Source organism: Thalassophryne amazonica, chromosome 21 (genome assembly GCF_902500255.1).
Source record: "Thalassophryne amazonica chromosome 21, fThaAma1.1, whole genome shotgun sequence".
Taxonomy (NCBI): domain Eukaryota; kingdom Metazoa; phylum Chordata; class Actinopteri; order Batrachoidiformes; family Batrachoididae; genus Thalassophryne; species Thalassophryne amazonica.
In genome coordinates, this window is record NC_047123.1 from 27,137,345 (window position 1) to 27,158,888 (window position 21,544).

The 21,544-nt window shown below is 40.8% G+C and overlaps 1 protein-coding gene across 3 annotated transcripts in view; it reads left to right on the top strand.

The window, feature by feature from the left end:
• The first annotated feature begins 9,276 nt into the window (after positions 1–9,276).
• Positions 9,277–21,544, top strand: part of sgk1 (serum/glucocorticoid regulated kinase 1) — a 56,633-nt gene continuing 44,365 nt past the window's right edge. The window contains exons 1-3 of one of the 3 annotated variants that reach the window (XM_034161637.1): positions 9,277–9,393; positions 10,029–10,236; positions 18,432–18,671. In XM_034161637.1, the coding sequence (XP_034017528.1) occupies positions 10,117–10,236; positions 18,432–18,671 (360 nt within the window). In that variant the 5' untranslated portion in view covers positions 9,277–9,393; positions 10,029–10,116. Of the gene's footprint in view, positions 9,394–9,834; positions 10,237–18,431; positions 18,672–21,544 lie in introns of those variants that run through there. The other 2 variants (XM_034161636.1, XM_034161635.1) reach the window with 2 other exon arrangements.

The following is a 21,544-nucleotide window of genomic DNA, read 5'->3' on the forward strand; positions in this document are numbered from 1 at the left end:
CCAACTCCTTCAACTGTAATTCATTCTGAAGCTGATTCCATGCAGAAGGTGCTACAAAATTAAAAGCCTTTTTGCCAAAGACAGTGCGGACTTTAGGGACAGTCAATAAAAACAGATCCTGTGAACGCAGGTGATACGTCCCTGCAGGCGTTGGTAGAATGTAAGTGTTCTGATAAGGAGGAAAAATCCAAGTACTGCCTTATAAATAAAAAGAGCCAGTGAATCCAACGCCAATGGACAGGGAAACCAAACCAACGTGAGAGTACAGCAAACAGTGATGAGTGAGAGACTTTAAGTTTGTAATAAATCTCAAGGCTCCAAGAAACCAGTGTCCAAGGTCATGGAAGACACTGGAGGTTGAATGCATGTATAAAATATCACCATAGAATGTTGCATTTACAAGTGTTTTCCTTGCCTCAAAAGATAAACAGGACTTTGTTCTTAAAAAAAAACCCTAACTTCAATTTCAATTTTTTAACCAAATCCTGGACATGCAATATAAAAGACAGTGATTGGTCAAATATTTATAATGTGCCACTTATTCGATTTCAATACCAGCGAGTGTACAAATGGTGGGACCTTGTTTTTAGTTGATTTTCCAGAAGAGTGAGATTCATGGCTGAGTGTTTTTTTTTTTTTTTTTAAGAGTTAAAACAATTTTAAGTAGCCAGATTATGTTGCAAAATGTTAACGTGGACTGTAATTTGAAATTGCTGACCCAATGTGGACCCAGAACAACAGAGAACAGTGTCATCAGCATAGTAATGATAATTTGTATTTTTATATTATGCAGAGGTTTGTATAAATGACAAAAAGAAGAGGCCCAAAGATTGAGCCTTGGGGCACACCTTTGAAATATTTAGGGAGGCAGAAGTGAGGCCATCTGCCTGTACACACTGTGTTCTCCCTGCAGGTAACTGTTGAACCATCCACTGCTTGTTCTGATAGTCCAATGGAGGTAAGCCTTTGAAGAAGTATTTTTATGGTCCCATGTGTCAAAAGCTTTTGACAAATCAATAACAGTGCTGCACAGTGCTGCTTATGTCCAAGGTTTTAACCAGGTCATTGACAACTTTGAAAGCAGCTGTTATTGTAATTTTGCTTCTTGAAATTGGACTGAAATTCATTCAGATTATTGTTTTTAATTAGATAGTCTTTTAGTTGCATGCTGATAAGTGATTCAATAATTTGGCTAATACTGACAATTTAGAGATAGGCCTATAATATGTTTGCAGGGTACACCACCTTTATGAAGGGGGAGAACATTGGCAGATTTCCAGATAGCTGGGTACTTGATTTGTGGTTAAAGAAAGAGTAATTAAATATGTAACTGGATTGGCTATCAAATCTGCAGCTATTTTTTAGAAAATATGGATCAAATTCGTCCAGACATAATGATTTGTTTGGATCTAGATCTTTCAAGGCCTTCCTTAGTTTTGTATATGGTTACTATCTTGAAATTAATTGGTTGATCAACAGGACATATAGTGGAGAACTAAAATTTGGATTTTGTAGTGTTTCACAAAGGGAGATAGGAGCATGAAATGATTATTTAAAACTACTGAGACAATCTTTGTGACAATGACATATATGTAAGAAAAAAAAAGTACAATATTATCTACAATAATATATACACATGAGAGTGACAATATATGCATGTGAGTGAGAAATATCTTTGTGACAATGACAATATATGTGATAAAACAATGTATTAATAATGTGCATTTTTGACCTTTGTGACCTTAACTTCTAACCGATCTTTCTCAAATTCAAATCGTGGTGACCTTGGCTGACCCTCAATCATTCCCTCACATGCGCTCCTGTGCACGGGTGTAATTATGGCTCACACAACCCTTCATTTTTCTAAAACGTAACTGTGCACTAAAGCAATGGAGGCAGGTTAAAGGGTAAAAATGAAAATAAAAAAATAATAAAAAACGGAAAGAGAGGTCCAGGGAAAAACATTGTTTCATCACTGGTCTCATCTGCAATGCTGATTTGTTCTTTTGCTGCCAATGACCACTTGGATATTGTTGGAGTGAACGCAGTGGAGGAGACCTCGGGCCTCTTTGCACCACGTAGGTCTCGTCGAGCTCGAACAGACAGAAACACGATCGATATTCATTGATGATCTTTTGCTGGCCTTTACACTAAGGTTTCTCTTAGCACCCAAGAGGAGAACTCAGTGGGAGCAGAAAATATTTGATTATGCATAATTTTACATCTCTAGTGTTGAAAAATAAAACAAACACAGAAGTGCCAAAATCTGCAGTTCTTGAATGGCACTGAAGTCGCCTCCAAAAATGAGTCAATGTCCAAGAACGCTTATATTAAATTAAAATCTTCTGACTTTACAGCAGAAATAAATATGTTTACAGATTGATAAAAAAAAAAAAACGAAAACAACAATAAAAAAATTCCCGATTCAAATCTGTGCTAATGATAGTCGTAACTACGACATATACCAAGGTTTGTTCAAGGTTGACAAAGATAGATTAAGAAGTTATTACGATGCTTCAAAACATGGTCCGAATGCTATTTGGGAATTAACAGGAAGGAAGGGTGTCCATACGGCGCCATAAAAAAAAAACAACAACAACACAACAAAAAAAAATCAGTTTTTCATCCCCGCCCGCATGCTGAAATTGGCTCACATTGAATCTATTTATTTATTGGCAATTTTCATTGATTGCTGGTACAGCTGATGCAAGAACCGGCACATCTGCTAGGTGGCGAGTATGCTTTGGCCAAAGACGGCCGACGTTTACCGGTCCTGGAACACACAGCTTGTATTGACAACCACGCAGTCCGTTGCTTCGTCTCACTCACACACAGTATGCAAGTTTATCACGCTACTAGCGTGCCGCACACTGACTGTATTCAACATGGAAACAGATTTATTTAAAAAACATCTGATATTTCAGTTCTTCACTTAGTATGCAGATGCTGTATTTGCCGTTTTTTCAGGTTTGAAATGAAGTTTCTATGTACCTGTTTATAAGAAGAAAAAAAAGTAGAAAATAAAGTCCGCCCTCCCCTCACCACTTTTTTCTGATGTCAAGGGATGATAAACTAATTTTTTATGGGGTCTGATGAAGACCAACAATTTTTTTTTTTTTTGAACTAGGGTTTTCTCAGTATCCAATCAAAAATATGCCCAGAGGGGCTCGTTAGCTGCCTGAAATCGACTCTGTATCATTACTGCGCGCTATGAGGGGCTAAAAACAGCCCATTTCATTTCTTTAAACATATTCCTCTTAAATGCTCCATGTGATTATTTGAGTAAACAACAATCATAAAGTGCATCTGAACAACAACTCCCTCAAGCACCATTGGAACACCACGCTTGTTCGGGTTGTGTGAGCTATTAGTGATACTTTAGGCATCTAACTCCCGGTGAGGAAAAGGCATAATTAAGTGCCGCACTATCATTTTAGGCAATTCTCCTGAACATTTAAGCAATGGATGAATTAATTATTTACCCGGCCTGCGTTTGAATTCACGAGCACGGAAGAGAATCTCTGGCTTTTTGAGTGATCACAGAATAATTTAGTGCCAGGGAGAAATATATTTGTGTGTAAAATTGTTGCAGTTATGTAAGACTGTTTCTGCTAATAGCACCCTGGAGCCATAACCTCTAAGTGGACATATTCTGGTAAATGAGATCTTTTACTTTGCTGAACAGGTTTACAACAAAAGAATGTGTAAAAGGAGAAAAAATACCCGCTGTAGCTAAAGCTAACAGGCTAGGTAACCTTCGTTTGGGTATCTCATTAATGCATATTTTTCGGATTGCAACAATTAAAGGAGTTAGCCAGTTTCTGTCTAACTCAAACAGATGTTTGGACTCTGGCTAACTCCTTTAATTGTTGCAAAATATTTTTGCAACAATTAAAGGAGTTAGCCAGTTCTGTCCAACTCAAACAGCTTGTTGGACTCTGGCTAACTCCTTTACTTGTTGCAAAAATATGCATTTTTGCAAAATTAAAAAAAATATGCATTAATGAGATACCTGAACTGAAGGTTGCCTAGCCTGTTAGCGTTAGCATGTTGGTAACTTTAAGATAGGTGGGTGTAAAGAAGCTTGAATCTTTGACTGGACTGGGTGCTTGACGCGAGGGCGTTTCGGTTCAAATTGCAGAAGCTTCCTCAGCTAAAATTCTTGCTGTGGTAGTCTGACTTCTGTTGACCCTCTCTTGACAAGGGTCCGACAGAAGTCAGACTACCAGAGCAAGCATTTTAGCTGAGGAAGCTTCTGCAATTTGAACCGAAACGCCCTCGCGTCAAGCAACCCAGTCCAGTCGAAGATTCAAGCTTCTTACTATGGAAACCAGCTGGACAACTGAGAGCCCTACACAGATAGGTGGGTGTGTTCAGATGCTGTCTCATCAAGGTCACACCGGTCCTTGCTGCTGTTCCACCCCTTCACCCATTTATGTGTTGGTTGGGACTTAGGCAGAGTCCCTGCCAGATATCAATACCTAGATCTGATTTGCTCTTGAGAGACCAAGATCAAAGCTTACAACAACTTTGTGGACTATGCCATCAGCAGTGTATCTGATAACCTCTTAGAGTAAGGTACTTCCCTTGGCAGAGACATTCACAACCTTGGAGAATCAGTCTATGAGGTTGAACCACATCTGAAAACAGCTTGTGAAGTAATAAGGTGGCAAGATTGATGGAGGATGAAGATCCAAGTCATGCTTTCAGTCTTACTTTATAGCTGTGAGACCCGGATACTAAGTTGTGGCATAACACGGCAACTGGTGTTAAAATCCTTGGGACTCCTGGAATTGCCATGTGGTGCATTTTCTGATTAGCAATTGCACTTGGACAAGCACATGCTCATGTATAACCAAGCTACAACAGATAGATAGGGAGATAAGGATGGACCTCAGACCTGGATACGTTATCAGCAGTTGGGACCCAAAACTGATCCATCAGATAGTGGATTAGGCAATGTGTAGAAGCAACACATGCTCTCAAATCTGGTCTGACCGGGTCTACATATGCAAATTTGTTCATGTATGTAGTTATTTAAATATGTTAGAATGCTGTCTGACATGCCTCTCCACATTTTGAAGATCATTGTGAGTCTCTGGGTCCTCGGTCTTTCAGACTGACACGTGTCTGAGAAGAGCTCAAGAAGTCATAATGTTGCTGGGCAGGTTCTTGGCAATGCAGTTTGCAGGAGAACAACGTTCAAAGTTTTTAGGTTCCTGGTGGTTCCTGTCTTACTGTATTGTTGTGAGACTTGGACGCTAACAGGCGATGACTATGTCTTTGGTACTTGGTGTCTTGGGAAGATTGTCGGGTAACTAACTAATGACAGTGTAAAATGTATGTTAAATGTATGTTGAAGAGAATAAGATGAGGAGCATGATTTGTATTGTGATGGAATGTCAGCCATTTAGTGTGTTTCAGGGCATGAACCAGCATGCAGGTGCCTCACTGTTGAGGACTCCAGCACCTGGAGAGGACCACCTGGAGGTAGCCCATATTTTACCTGGTTGCAGAAGACAGATTGCTACTTTTGTGACGTGGGGATGGACCAGTTGTCTGCTGGGGTGGCTGCCAGCCAGGACCCAAGGTAGTTTCATTGTGTGGTGGATGCTACCTGACCTGAGTCAGAAAGCCAAGGAGGTACCTATGTTTCACCTGGCTGTGGCAATACAGATGGCTACTTTCAAGAAGTAGAGATGAACCGGTTGGGTGCCTAGGTGGTTCCCTTCTAGGACCTGGGGTGGTTCCATGGCGAGGTGGATGAGTGGCATCAGCACCTGTTTACCTTTCAGGGTATTTCAGTTATATGTGTTTGAGTGAATATTTCACTGTTTCACCCAAATACATATATGCGCATTATATACGGATGAACCAAGGTATTGAATAAATGGTCCCTCAGGATCTTTACACACGCATTCATAACTATAAATAACAAGCCACGCTGAGGGTTCATGAAGTAGAAGCAGTCAAGGTAGTCGTGCACAGGAGCTCAAACCATCTTACCTGAAAATCGAGTACCCCCAGTTACCGTATTACATAAAGGCAACTGCTGTTGAGAAGACTACAGGCTGTGTTGGTAGAACCCAAAACTTATTTAACGACTTTCAGTAGAGCATTGTTTACAGCTGTTGGAGAATTGCAGCCTACCCTCGGTTGTTGTACAGCTGGGTGCATTTGTGTTATTTCAGCCGAATCACTGCTGATTGGGCCTCTGACTGATCCTAATTACAGCAAATCCGGCAAAGTCATTATTTCCCTTTCAAGCTGAGGCGGCATTTCCTCGCTATGAGGGCCAAAACACGCAGCTTTCTGCTGTGTAAATAAGAGTTTTCGTTTTCACTGATTGGCTGCCACACAAGTAGCAGGATGTCATTAAGAAATTTAAATTACACAAAGTCTGCGGGTGTTGTTGATTCCTTTTGAAATCTCTAATTTTAAAATAAATTTCTTTTGGAATTGGTTGTTGGTGATTTTTTTTTTGTTTGTTTTTTTATTGCAGCCCAGTGTACGTTTATTTTAATTTCCACTGTCATTCTTTATTTGATCTGGGCTGAAGACAAATATTTTGTTTGTCATCTAGAATTGGCAGAATCGCAATTTAAAAAGATGTAATTGCAACTGGAGCCCAGAGTGTGCATAGATTTCAAACAATTCACAACAATACCTTGTCTTCCATGCTAATTGGTATTTCAATCACAGTTTGACGTTAAGTGCTACAACTGCCTGAAGCCATTTGATTCTGTTTGCTACAGCACACAAAGGTCAAGTTTGAATTCCTCATCTTTTCAGCCGAGTCTGAAAACTTCAGCTTTTAATTATGGCACATAGGAATGCAAAAAATCAAATTAAAATCAAATCCAAGGTTTGTCACCTGCATGAGTATGACCACCAAATTAAGTAAAGCAAGTGTACTATATAGTGTATATATATATATATCTGTGGTGATTCTCAGTCATCCAGGTCATGGAATTCAAATAGGCTGAGTACAGTTGAACTGACCCAACCTACTTGAATATACAGTATAGAGTGAACATTAGAGGGAACAAAACTGTAAAAATAAAATAATACAGTTTCCAACAGTCTTACCCGACTTGGTGCAATCCTTTAAAGGTGGCACTTACTATCTCATCTTCCACTCTGTTATTAGCGTGAGTTGATAAGACTTCCTTCGGTGGTTTTCAGCTGATCCATGAATGTCAACTATGTTGGGAATCTAAGCAGGAGCACGATGGCTGACTAGTACATTTGGAGTTGATTGATGACGTTACCCCAGAATAACAAGTCGAATACACTCGGAACGATTAACACTATCCTTGCCAAGTGTCGGTTGGGATGTCGCATGCTTTGAGGGCATACTAGCCTCCTGTGTATGCTGAATAGTTCCCTGTAAAACAATGCTTTGGGAATTGGGTTATCTTCATTTTAGCATGATGTCCCATCTTGTGGATCGTTCCTACTTGGGGGTGATTTGGCATGATTGGCCACAGCTTGCAGTCAAAACAATGCGGCATTGGATGTGGGTGGACTGTGGCCTCTTGTGCTTGCCAATTGATGTGCAATAATTCCGTTCTTGAACTGACAGGATTCTCCGGCAATAGGATGCTGTTGTGCACATTCCAGCTGCACGATACGACGTGTAATGCGTTGGATTGCCTCATTGTTTGCCAGATCATGAGCCCAATGTCACAACTTTTTTGGACATTTTGAGAACCTTCACGATGGGTTACAATGATTTGCAATACTAGTATTACCACAGATAGCAACGACGTCTCATGATAGCAAACCCCTATTGGGTATCTGATTGGCTTTTTTTTAGCAACTACTGAATGTTTATGAGTGGCAATGGTAAGAATATTTCATGAGGTGAAAATGGAATGTTCCATCTTTATTGCATGAATATATTCTTTCCGATTGCATGAATGAAAAAAACATTCATTATTTGTTTTACATAACACCTAAAATAGATCCATGTAATCTGACATTTTATTCGTTTATAAACAAGAGGAAAAGAGACCTTACATTTTGGACTTATAAGTGTTTTTCTTGGAATGCTGTGTTCTTTTTATGCCATGAAAGCCAATTTGAGTTATGTCAAATAAACTCCAATTTTAGTTTCATCAGTCCACAGCACCTTATTCCAAAATGAAGCTGGCTTGTCCAAATGTGCTTCAGCATACCTCAAGCAACTCTGTTTGTGGCATGTATGCAGAAAAGGCTTCCTCTGATTACAGCATCATACAGCATCTCTTTGTGCAAAGTGCGCTGTATGATGCACAGAGACACTATCCACAGCAAGATCATGTCGTAGGTCCTTTGGAGCAAGTCTGTGGGTTGACTATGACTGTTCTCACCATCCTTCACATTCAGCTTATCTGAGATTTTTCTGGCCTGCCACTTCAGGCCTTAACTAATACTGTGCCTGTGGTCTTCCATTTTCTTACTATGTTCCTCACAGTGGAAACTGACAGCTGAAATCTCTGAGATAGCTTTTTGTATCCTTCCCCTAAACCATGATGTTGAACAATCTTTTTCAGGTCATTTGAGAGTTGTTTAGAGGCCCCCATGTTGCCACTCATTAGAAGAGTGCAAGAGGGGGAAACATTTGTTTAAATACGCTTTCTCATGATTGGATTTACCTATGTAAGGAGGTCAAGGGTCAATGAGCTTACCAAACCAATTTTGTGTTCCAGTAATTAGTGCAAAATGTATTCAAATCAATAAAATGACAAGGGTGCCCAAATTTATGCACCTGCCTAATTTTGTTTAAATAATTATTGCACACTTTCTGTAAATACTAGAAACTTCATTTCACTTCTGAAATATCAGTGTGTTCATCTGCTATATGATATATTTAACTGAATTTCTGATCCAGACAACCAATGACAAACAGAGGATGGAAAGGGTGGAGGTGAGTGGAGTGGAGAAAAATATAGAGACATCAGAGGATGAAGTTTGAGGCGAGGGAGACAGGAGGACGGAGGGGGAGGAGCCACAGCTGACTGCCGCAGAAAAATGAGAGAGCAGGAGTGGAGGCAGGATGTGCTCACTGCAGAGGCTTTCATTGATAAAGTAGACCTGCATGTGGACACATCGCACACCTCGTCATGCACGCGCATCCAAACGTCCGGCGTGTCTGTACACAAGCTAACGGCGCAGCATCATCAGTGCGTTCTCCCAATGTGCACGGCAAATGTTAAACTGCTCATTGGGCCGCACAGCTCCATCACACACTCACTCTCTCCTCCCACTTTTTTTTTGTTTTGGGGGAGGGGTGGGGGGTGATGATGTGGGTGTAGGTCTGTCCACCTGTAACTGAAGAGGAGTTCTGAGCCAGTACCGGCTGACACAGGGACTTGGATCAGCGGAACCGCAGAACACAGCACAATAACGGTAAGAAAGGATGCAGGCGTGCGCACATTTCTTGATTATTCATGATGTTGATGTCAAATATGAAAAGAAAAAGAACGTCTATCAACAAATAGAAGGTGTTGAATTTACTTCTCTGGCCAAAAAAAAAAAAAAAAAAAAATCAACAATATCTTCAATTTTTCAGTGGTATAAAACTGCAGAAAAGCAGCAAATCCTCATATTTGAGGAGCTGGAATCAGTCAAAGTTTGGGTGTTTTGTTGCTGATATGATATTAAGTGATGATCGCAGTAGGTGAGGATTATTTTGGTGCATATGGATGAACTTCAACCATCGCATAGACATGCTCATCACACCGCTCGTGACAGTAAACAGAGCTGTTTCCACCACACAGCAACAGGAGCTGGCACACCCCTCCTCCTCCTCCAGTTTTCTCTGTGCATCTTATTATCTCTTCACCCTCTCACTTTACTTCCATCCTGACACCTATCTGCTCCGTCATCTCCTTCCTTTTGCAACACCCTTCCTCTCCTCGCATCTTTGTCCATCTGTCTCCTCCTCCACCTCCTCCATCTCTCTCTTTCTCTCCTCCCTGCATCCTCTAATCTCCTGTCCCGCTCTCTCCAATAGTTTTCAGCCTCCTCTCCATGCCCTGCAGACCACAACGCTCCCCCTCTCTCTCACCTCCTGTCAGCCTGTCCGTCATCCTGGGATCTACGGAGGCAAGCGGGACGCCGGTGTCGGCCATGAAGATGGTGAACAGGGGAGGAGGAGGAGGAGGTGGCGTTGGCGGAGGTGGCAGCAGAGGGGAGAAGACTGCCTTTTCCTTCAAGAAGTGCTCTGCTTTCCAGTTTGTCAAGAGGAAGGTGAGTTTGAATGATGCACTTGAATCCAGAGGCGCACCAGCAGGGAGAGGAGTGATCCCTGGCTCTCTCTCTCTCTCTCCCCCACCACCCCTCTTTTGTGTTTGGTCCAGAGATGATGTCAGTGTGGCAGCAAAGTCGTGGCAGTCAGCTTCAAAATTTGCTTCCCTGCGTATCGCGGTGTGCTTCTCGGCATCGGAAAAGCTGTTGCATTCAGATCCCACAAGTGTCTGTTGCGTAACAACATGACATCACCCAATTAACGAGATTCTGTCGTTTAAGATCCGCTCAGCAAATCCTGCATTTTGCTGCAATGCTGCCACAAGGATCTGTGTTTCTTACACGTTGACAGTAACTTGCATGGAATGTTTCCTTGCATGCATAGTACAGAATACATGTGCATGCGTTTAACATTGAAATAGTTAGCATGCAAGATGTGAAAAACATGAGCGCGGAAGGCAAAATGAACCAACTGATCATCCATTCAACAATCTGCTGTTTTGCTACTTATCCAGTGACAGGATGTAGTAGCATGAGGAAAAGCAAATTAGACCAGGTAAACAGATCCCAGAGTTTCCAGGTCCTGGTCAAAGTGTTGCAGTGGGTCCAGGTACCCATGCTGGTGTTGAAGAGAAGTGATCCCAATGATCAAAGGTTTTTCTGGTCACATAACTGGTTGTGAGGAAAAATATATATATTTTTAGGTCCCAGTAGTCACACAAATAATTGATTGTGATGATCAAAGGGAATTCTTGGTCTTCATGATCATGTAATTAACTGGTCCAAACGCAAAAGAAGAGTGTTGTGCGTTCTTGGGATCTAGGTTTTGTGTGTGTGTTCCAAGGATGAAGAAGAAATCAGCTGGCTATAGGGCTGTTTCTTATCGGCACCTTTTTCATAGAACAGTTCACCAGTTGGGAATTCTGATTCTGTGGACTTATTTAAATCTAGATTGAAGACTTACTTGCTTTACGTTTCTTACAACTGACAGTGATTTAGTGGTTTTGATTGGTCCTTTTACCCACTGTTTTAACTGTTTGAATTGTAGTTTATCACATTTTTACATTATTGCTCTTAGTTGTAATCAAATCTCGTGTAAGTTGTCTTGTTTTGTGTTGATGTTTTTATATTGTTGTGGTTGACAGAATGGATGGTCACTCAACTGAGTTGGGTCCACTCTTTTGGACCCTGTTCTTGTGAAGCGCCTGGAGATGACCTGTGCTGTGATTTGGTGCTACACAAATGAATTCAACTGAATTAAATCCTATATAACCCCCAAGACCCATTGGTGCTAGTGCTTATCCCTGGATTGAGTAGCATGAAGTTGATGATAGTCTACAACTCCCACTGGATGGAATGCCAGTCCATCGTATTTTGTTTTCTCAACCACTGAAATTAAATTTCTTGTTCAAAGACACAGACAGGTAGCGTTACTGGGAATCCAACCCAGGTCGTCTTATCAGTAGCCAAACTTCTACTGCATTGGGCTAACTGCTTCAAAAAAAAAAAAAAAAAATCAAAAGTATTTTTCCACTCACTCACTCATCTTCAACCACTTATCTGGGATTGGGTCGCGCACAAACATATATTTATGTTCTGTAAATAATTGGTTAATTTCAGTGGTTGGTTTTGTGGTCCCAAAGAATATTTTAGTAGACATCTTGCAGCATGTTCTGACTATACATCAGCATCTCTTCCCTATTGAATAACCTTGAAGGCTTCAAAAAGGAGGTGTCCTTAAGACGCCCTTAGCTGGTCCCTTTCTTTGTGAAGGAATACTGGAAGTTCCTTCTGGATATTGCAGCTGTTTAGCCTGTCTCCAAGAACGAGGCCCATTGACGTGCCATATTAATGGTAGATTACCTTACCATCTTAACAGTAGTGAGTACCTTGTATGGCAGAACTCTCACATCGGGGTGAATGTGAGGCATTATTTGTAAAGCATTTTGAGCGCCTGACGCACATAGAAAGGTGCTATATAAATGCAGTCCATTTACCATTTGTTTACCATTACCCTGTTTGAGTTAAGTTGCTCTGCCAAATAAAGGCATTTGAGCAACCCTGGATATGGTTTACAAGCGATGGAGAGTGAGCCTGATTGGGTTTAGGGTCATGCTAGTAGTAATGTGGGTATTATTATATATATGTGATTGTTTTCAATTTACAAATTGATTTCTGAAGTCTTGGATATGAAAGCAGGGATAAGATCTGGGATACAAGCATTCAAACTGGTCAATACTCACTCCACTTTGAATTATTAACAGACATTATTGAAAACAGCAACTCCAACCACCATGACAATAAATTCCAAGCTCCTTATCCAAGTGGAGAAAATGCCATTGATTCTTTCTACAACAACCATGATTTCCCCTGGGCAGAAGATTTTCCAAGTCTTGTTCAAATTACAGAGCAGGTAGCTCAGTGGGACAAGGTGTTGGGCTACGAATATGTAGGCCTTGGTTAGATTCCTATTCGCGTTACCTGGTTTTGTCCTTTTACAAGTCACTTCATCTACACTGTCCCAGTACCTTGACTGGGGAGATATTCTGTGTTGGCATTCTGTTCAGTGGGCGTCATAGACTCTCATTCCTTCTGTGCTACGGGATCCGGGCCTCAGGGCCTATTATAGACTTCCTGCTTCTTGATGTCGAAACTGGTTCATCAGGTGTTGAGCAATCCTGCAGCCAGCACCACAAGGGAACAAACAAACATACGCAAGTGAAAACATACTCCTCCCAATTTAATGGGCTCGCAATAAACGGCTACAAACCTTTTACAAATTCTTCCTGACATTCCCACAGGTTGTTGAGGGATACATTAAGTATTTTAAATAAAACACATACTAACGGGCATAAAATCCATTTTTGAATCCATCTTAGGTTGCCTGGCGTTTCAGGAAAATGTGGCAAAACATTAATTTAACTTAAGTGGAAAAACAAGAGTTTAAAAAAGCATAAAACAAAGGACGTAGCGCCTGCATAAGCAAAATATTACTGTGACTAACAACAGTCGAAGTCTTTACACACGGAATACAAAACACTGCGGAATAAATCAGCACGATCACGGATGCATCAGTTTCACAATGCACTGTGAAAACAGCTTGTTCATCCGAACGCGTCACCGTCGCACTTATTAGAGTCCAAACAAATCAGGCCTAATGAGCTGTCGACGTTCTAAAATGTGAATAATTTGCAGGTAATTTGCATGAGATAAAAAGCAATGCCATGCCAGATGACTGCAGGAAGGAACATTACACCCAGCCCGTGGAGGTTAGCCGGATTGATGCGTTCACTTAATAAAGGCGATGCGCAAGAATACTGTGTTCTACATTAGCAAAGCAGTGTAATAAAATCAAATGTGTTCATAAATGATAGTTTTATTGTATATTGTATTAGGTTTAGGTTACATTTTCAGCCTTTGGGAGTGGGGATGATCCGTGAGGATGAACAAACTGGTGCAGGTTGTTTCGTTGTCTTATTGCTTGTTGTAGACGTCGATTGTCAGCGGCGGTGTCAGATGGAGGACAGTATGGTGTGGATCACTGATGACTCGGATGGTGAATATGGACAGATTGTATTGTGCTAACACCCACACGCACACCTCCACAGGCACCTTCTGCTGCACTGAGGCTTTCATGAGACTTGCTAAAACAATAACAACAATAATAATAATTAAGATTAGCATTGATGAATCGGTGGTGTCCATCCAGCTAGCTACATCTATCCATCTCATACTTCACCCATCCACCTGTCTATCCATTCATCTATACCATATACACATAATCTGTGCATTTATCCAAGACCCTCCCTCCCTCCATCCATCCATCTATCCATTTATAGTACCTAAAAATAATTTATTCATTCATTCATCCACACATCAATCCATGTCCATCCATCTATCTATCCATAGTATCTACACATAATCTGATCATTCGTCTATTTGCACACCTATTGATTCATGTCCATTTTTTCATCCATCCATCCATTTCCCTGTTTGTCAACCATCCATTCATAGTATCTAAACATAAGCAAATCATTTATTGATCCAATTGTCCACCCATCGATCCTAGAGTGCCTTAATTGAGAGAGTGGCGTCAACTCAGAACATGGCACCATTTTGGTTCCAACTGCGCTGAACTACTGAATGAACCTTTTATGTTTTCAACATTTTTTAAAATCATTTAACCACATACAGCAACACATGCAGGCACAGGTGCTATCAAAATAAATATAAAAATAGTTAAGCTATCAAATTTACATAAATTTACAATTTATGATGACATTTAATTAATTTAAAGCCTGATTTATGCAGCTGTACAGCTGTAACTCCATGTCCGCAATGACGTGCATGACAGTTTTAAAGTTCTCCATCTCTGGATTATGCTTTATTCTGGACTAATTTTACCCTCAAGCTTTTCTTTCTACAATCATCATCTTCAATTCAAAGGTAAGCTGTACAATTTCCTCTTTGACTGACTTTGTGCTGTAAATATGCAGATTTTTCTGATCCATTTTTAATCAGCATGCGCACTGCAAAGAAAAAAAAACTATTATAATATGATGGCAGACGAAGGCGTAAAAGCAGAAATGTGTCAAATCACACCCTTTTGTGTCTGATTTAACAGGTGCACAGCCAGGCTGAGGGTCCGAGTCTGAACTCGGTGTGAAAAAAATAACCAGTTGAACTTTTAATCAGAGAAATGACTCCGGTCCCACTTTCCTCAAATCGACGAGTGTCAGAGCACTGAACTTTAATTTGTACCTCTGTTACTTTGCATGTCCAGACTGCTAGGGGTTTTAAATGGAAATACATTGCAATCAGATGGAACATTTTATTGAATGTGAGTGAAAAATCTGTTATATAAAAACCGTTATATACGGTGTTTATTACATGGAAAACAATACAAATCATTGGGACTTTTTTGTCTCGTTACTGCGAATATCTGGTTTATATGATGACGGTTTAGGTGAGTTTTACTCTACATGGGACTGAACAATAAATTGACCTCTCAGAACTTTGACGATGATGTCGGTTTCCATCCCACATTGCTGACTTTATTTTCCCAAATGTTTCTTCTGTTCAGATCTGAATGGAATCTGTACATCTTGAAGCCCTTTGCATTTATTTGTGCCTCCAAATGCACAACAACCCGGCATTTTCAGCTAATAAATAAATAAAATAGCTGGATTTTCATGCAGATAGAGTAACAGCGAACACTATTTTGAACCCAAGATGGCACCACGAGTCACGTGGCCGATTTTTTTCCGACTCGTCTTGTTGCCACTCTCTCAATTAAGGCACTCTAATCGATCCATGTCCATCCATCCATTGATTTATTCAACCTTATGTCCACCCATCTACCCCTCTGTCTGTCCGTCCATCCTTCCATGAGTGTTCATTCATACATATATACATTAATGTATTTAACCATATATCCAGCAATCCACCCATCTGTCTGCCCATTCAGCCATCCATCCTTCCCGAGTCATCTATATACCCATCTATTCATTCATCCAGCCATTTGTCTACCCATCTGCCTGTCCATCCATCCATGACAACTTGAGGAGGGCCTGATAATCAACTCACATTTAACCAAATTCTTCAAATTCAAAGAAAGTGCAGCTGGACAATGATTAGAAGCACACTGATAAAGAATCTTAATATATATATTTTTTCCAGGTAAACAAGTGAAATGTTCTGCCATGTGCAAGTCGTCCACCTGAACAGTCTGAGTGTGAACGTCATTTGCTGAAAGCAAGACAAATAATGACAAGAATCATACAAATCTTCCAGTTATGCATCATCACACAGCCCCAAATCAGAATGAATGTGTTCTGTTGTTCAGGAGTTGTTTGTCTCCCTGTCTGTGTCTAAATGAGCCTAATCACATAACGAGCAGAGCATGAGTCCAGACACAATACTGCATCACAGTAATGACTGAGGCAAATGATAGTCGGAAATATGAAATCAATGCCCGTATGTGTGGTGTGTTTTGGTTTTGATTCTGGAGTGGAGGACATATCTTGGTTTGAGGACACAATGACTGGAACGAAAACACTGAACACAGCGTACAACGAAATTGCGAAAGACCATTTGCGCTACTTGAAGATTTTCCAGCAGCTGCACTAAAATCTTTTGCGGTAAACAGTCAATCCCACCCCAAATTGGCCAATCAGGGAAATTGAATTGATCAAAGTTTGATTGGTTAGCATTACGGTCTGACAAGATGCTTTTTACTGCTTTTTTTTTTAAGTCATTGTGATCACAGTCAAACAGCTCAATGAATATCTCCATTTTACAGACTCGGCGGCCCCCGCAGTCAGAGGATGTTAATCGGGAGAGTTCAACGGAAAGCAAACAGACACAAGGAAAGGATAAAATAATCCTGACTGTCAAAAGAAAAACTTAATGCTCCCATTGTGGATGACATGACAAAATATTAGCTTCACACAAAGCAAAACATCATCTGTAAAGATGCTAATTAGGAATACACTTTGTTTATATGAAGCAAACAGCCTTCTAGCTGGATTACTGTGGCTTTTTTGTCCAACCACAGTGTTTCTCTGAGCTTGTTTTCCTTCAGGCCCAGCATGTCTGGACTTGCCACCTGACTATCAAGGCTACTGCCCTACGGTGTGCGTTTGCTAAATATTTGATTCAGGTAGCAGGAATATGTTGCACACAGGTTTGTGCGAAGCGTGGCCCATCCCTTAAATGTCCTCTGTTTTGTTTTCCACAAGCCTCATTCAGTTGACAAAATGCATTAAAAGCATTTCTAACTCCTGTGGTTGGTGTTCTTGATATCCAGCATATTTTCATTTGGAACAAAAAGGGTCCACAGAGAGTGAATACCTCTGACAAGGCCCTGCATTAGTTTTTACTTTAAGTTAAGCTCTGAAGCAAATTCCACTCCTCATTACACTAATAAACCCAGAGATGGCTCTATGGCATAGAAATTGGATTACCAACCTATAGACTCCAGGTGTGGCTGCTTCAATCAGTCTGTGTCAATGGACCTCTATATCACCCCAGTCCATCCATGGGTACCAGGCTGAGGAGTATCATGTACTGACCTGGTGTCCCATTCAAGGGGAGCTTAACCAAAGTACACCTATGAATAGATAATCATGGATTTCGGAACACTGACCTTTTATCCTGATCAGAACTTTGATCCCAACTGTTCAATTTTGTTTTTTCTTGTTCTCTAAATTTAGATCTTGATTGTTGAACTTTGATCTTAAGCTTTGCTTGTGATCTCTGGGCTTAAATTGGGATTATTGGAATTTGATCTTCACCTTGTAATGTCCTAGCACAATCGATGACCCCAGAGCAGACAAACATTCTGATTGTAGAGGTTTAGTAGTTTTATTATCAGCAAATAAAACCGTGGAATTATGCACACGGAGATGTAGCACTTCATCTGACAAATATCTCAGTGTGAAAACAAGCAGATGGTTTAACTACTGAATTAGTCAAGTGGTCAGGGGACACATCGGAAAGTCAGTCCGTGAGGTAATAGTGTCAGTGAGGAAATGAGCAAATGAGTTAATAAAGAACACAAACAGAGGGTCAATACACAGAAAGCAATCATACCACATAAAAAGACTAATAAACGGCAGGCAAGTTTGGAAAAACACAAACGGGCAGTGGGGTTCTTCAACTGAAGATCAAAGAGGAAATAAGCATGAGAGCAGGCATAGAAGCAAAACAATTAGGCACTACTAGGAAGTAAAGCCCAGGAAACAAACAAGGACATGTATCACAATAAAAGCACCACAGAGGAGAATTATCTGGAAGAAAAACACAGAAATGACAATACAACATGAGATCCCCAAAAAACAAAACAAAATCAAAAACAAGCCGAAAAAAAGACACCAGAGATGGGTCCTGGATGATGATCACCCAGGCAGACCACTGGTCCATCCTCAACTCATGAGCCTTATGATCCATGGGCATCCCCTGGGCCTTTTCCCCAACTACTGGGGTCTTCGTCACTGAGGCTGGATCATGCCCAGAGAAATGTGCCACATGACAAATATCATAGATGATGTTCCTTCACCATGCAAATGATACTCCCCATCTGAGCCTTAAACACACCAACAGACATATGGCAACAAAAACATAACCTCCTTGACCATGTTAATAAGTAAATAATGAAGCAACCTGTGATAAAAATATGGAACTTATTTCCCATCTAGGTGAGAAGATGGATGCGGAACCCAAAGGTGAGCGTGGAGAAGGCCCAAGGAAAACGTCTTCTCTATTCCTGTCCAAAGTGTCCACTGGCAGACGAGCTGTGGTACACCCATTTCCCCTCACCTTACGGCTGCTGCCACTATGCGGGACTACAGGGAGGTCACTACTTTCATCAGGAGCCGTCATCACCATGCGCCACCATCGGACAAACCACCAACCATGAAAAGGGCAAAGGCTGCAAGGTAATCTGGAGAAATGTGCAAATATATGTGCCAACCAATCTGTCAAATTAAATAATATTTTATCCATGCTTTTATGTTGAAAAGGAGATGTCAAAAACACAATTTAGGAGTAAATTCCCTTAACTGAGATGAATTAACAATGTAAAATTAGGTTCACATACTGATATCAAATCTAAGGTTTTGTTCTTTTATCTCAGGTTGATGGATACTTTGGCCAGTTTTTCATTGTGATATATTTTGTGACACTTAAATTTAATCGGATTGCCAATACCCTCAGCATTTTTAGAGGAATATTTCCAGACTTCAGTGATCAACTACCCTTTCAAGAATTTTTGAGAGAAAAGGAAGGTTGGAGATTGGCCTATAATTAGCTAAGATAGCTGGGTCAAGTGATGGCTTTTTAAGTAATGGTTTAATTACTGCCACCTTAAAAGCCTGTGGTACATAGCCAACTAATAAAGATAGATTGATCATATTTAAGATCGAAGCATTAAATAATGGTAGGGCTTCCTTGAGCAGCCTGGTAGGAATGGGGTCTAATAGACATGTTGATGGTTTGGATGAAGTAACTAATGAAAATAACTCAGACAGAACAATCGGAGAGAAAGAGTCTAACCAAATACCGGCATCACTGAAAGCAGCCAAAGATAACGATACGTCTTTGGGATGGTTATGAGTAATTTTTCCTCTAATAGTTAAAATTTTATTAGCAAAGAAAGTCATGAAGTCATTACTAGTTAAAGTTAAAGGAATACTCGGCTCAATAAAGCTCTGACCGTTTGTCAGCCTGGCTACAGTGCTGAAAAGAAACCTGGGGTTGTTCTTATTTTCTTCAATTAGTGATGAGTAGTAAGATATCCTAGCTTTACGGAGGGCTTTTTTATAGAGCAACAGACTCTTTTTCCAGGCTAAGTGAACATCTTCTAAATTAGTGAGACGCCATTTCCTCTCCAACTTACGGGTTATCTGCTTTAAGCTGCGAGTTTGTGAGTTATACCACAGAGTCAGGCACTTCTGATTTAAAGCTCTCTTTTCCAGAGGAGCTACAGCATCCAAAGTTGTCTTCAATGAGGATGTAAAACTACTGACGAGATACTCTATCTCACTTACAGAGTTTAGGTAGCTACTCTGCACTGTGTTGGTATATGGCATTAGACAACATAAAGAAGGAATCATATCCTTAAACCTAGTTACAGCGCTTTCTGAAAGACTTCTAGTGTAATGAAACTTATTCCCCACTGCTGGGTAGTCCATCAGAGTAAATGTAAATGTTATTAAGAAATGATCAGACAGAAGGGAGTTTTCAGGGAATACTGTTAAGTCTTCAATTTCCATACCATAAGTCAGAACAAGATCTAAGATATGATTAAAGTGGTGGGTGGACTCATTTACATTTTGAGCAAAGCTAATTGAGTCTAATAATAGATTAAATGCAGTGTTGAGGCTGTCATTCTCAGCATCTGTGTGGATGTTAAAATCACCCACTATAATTATCTTATCTGAGCTAAGCACTAAATCAGACAAAAGGTCTGAAAATTCACAGAGAAACTCACAGTAACGACCAGGTGGACGATAGATAATAAATAAAACTGCTTTTTGGGACTTCCAATTTGGATGGACAAGACTAAGAGTCAAGCTTTCAAATTAATTAAAGCTCTGTCTGGGTTTTTGATTAATTAATAAGCTGGAACGGAAGATTGCTGCTAATCCTCCGCCTCGGCCCGTGCTACGAGCGTTCTGGCAGTTAGTGTGACTCGAGGGTGCTGACTCATTTAAACTAACATATTCATCCTATTGTAACCAGGTTTCTGTAAGGCAGAATAAATCAATATGTTGATCCATTATTTAATCATTTACTAACAGGGACTTAGAAGAGAGAGACCTAATGTTTAATAGACCACATTTAACTGTTTTAGTCTGTGGTGCAGTTGAAGGTGCTATATTATTTTTTCTTTTTGAATTTTTATGCTGAAATAGATTTTTGCTGGTTATTGGTGGTCTGGGAGCAGGCACCGTCTCTACGGGGATGGGGTAATGAGGGGATGGCAGTTGGAGAGAAGCTGCAGAGAGGTGTGTAAGACTACAACTCGGCTTCCTGGTCCCAACCCTGGATAGTCACGGTTTGGAGGATTTAAGAAAATTGGCCAGATTTCTAGAAATGAGAGTTGCTCCATCCAAAGTGGGATGGATGCCGTTTCTCCTAACAAGACCAGGTTTTCCCCAGAAGCTTTGCCAATTATCTATGAAGCCCACCTCATTTTTTGGACACCACTCAGACAGCCAGCAATTCAAGGAGAACATGCAGCTAAACATGTCACTCCCGGTCCGATTGGGGAGGGGCCCAGAGAAAACTACAGAGTCCGACATTGTTTTTGCAAAGTTACACACCGATTCAATGTTAATTTTAGTGACCTCCGATTGGCGTAACCGGGTGTCATTACTGCCGACGTGAATTACAATCTTACCAAATTTACGCTTAGCCTTAGCCAGCAGTTTCAAATTTCCTTCAATGTCGCCTGCTCTGGCCCCCGGAAGACAATTGACTATGGTTGCTGGTGTCGCTAACTTCACATTTCTCAAAACAGAGTCGCCGATAACCAGAGTTTGATCCTCGGCGGGTGTGTTGTCGAGTGGGGAAAAATGGTTAGAAATGTGAACGGGTTGGCGGTGTACACAGGGCTTCTGTTTAGGGCTACGCTTCCTCCTCACAGTCACCCAGTCGGCCTGCTTTCCTGGCTGCTCGGGATCTGCCAGAGGGAAACTAACGGCGGCTAAGCTACCTTGGTCCGCACCGACTACAGGGGCCTGGCTAGCTGTAGAATTTTCCACGGTGCGGAGCCGAGTCTCCAATTCGCCCAGCCTGGCCTCCAAAG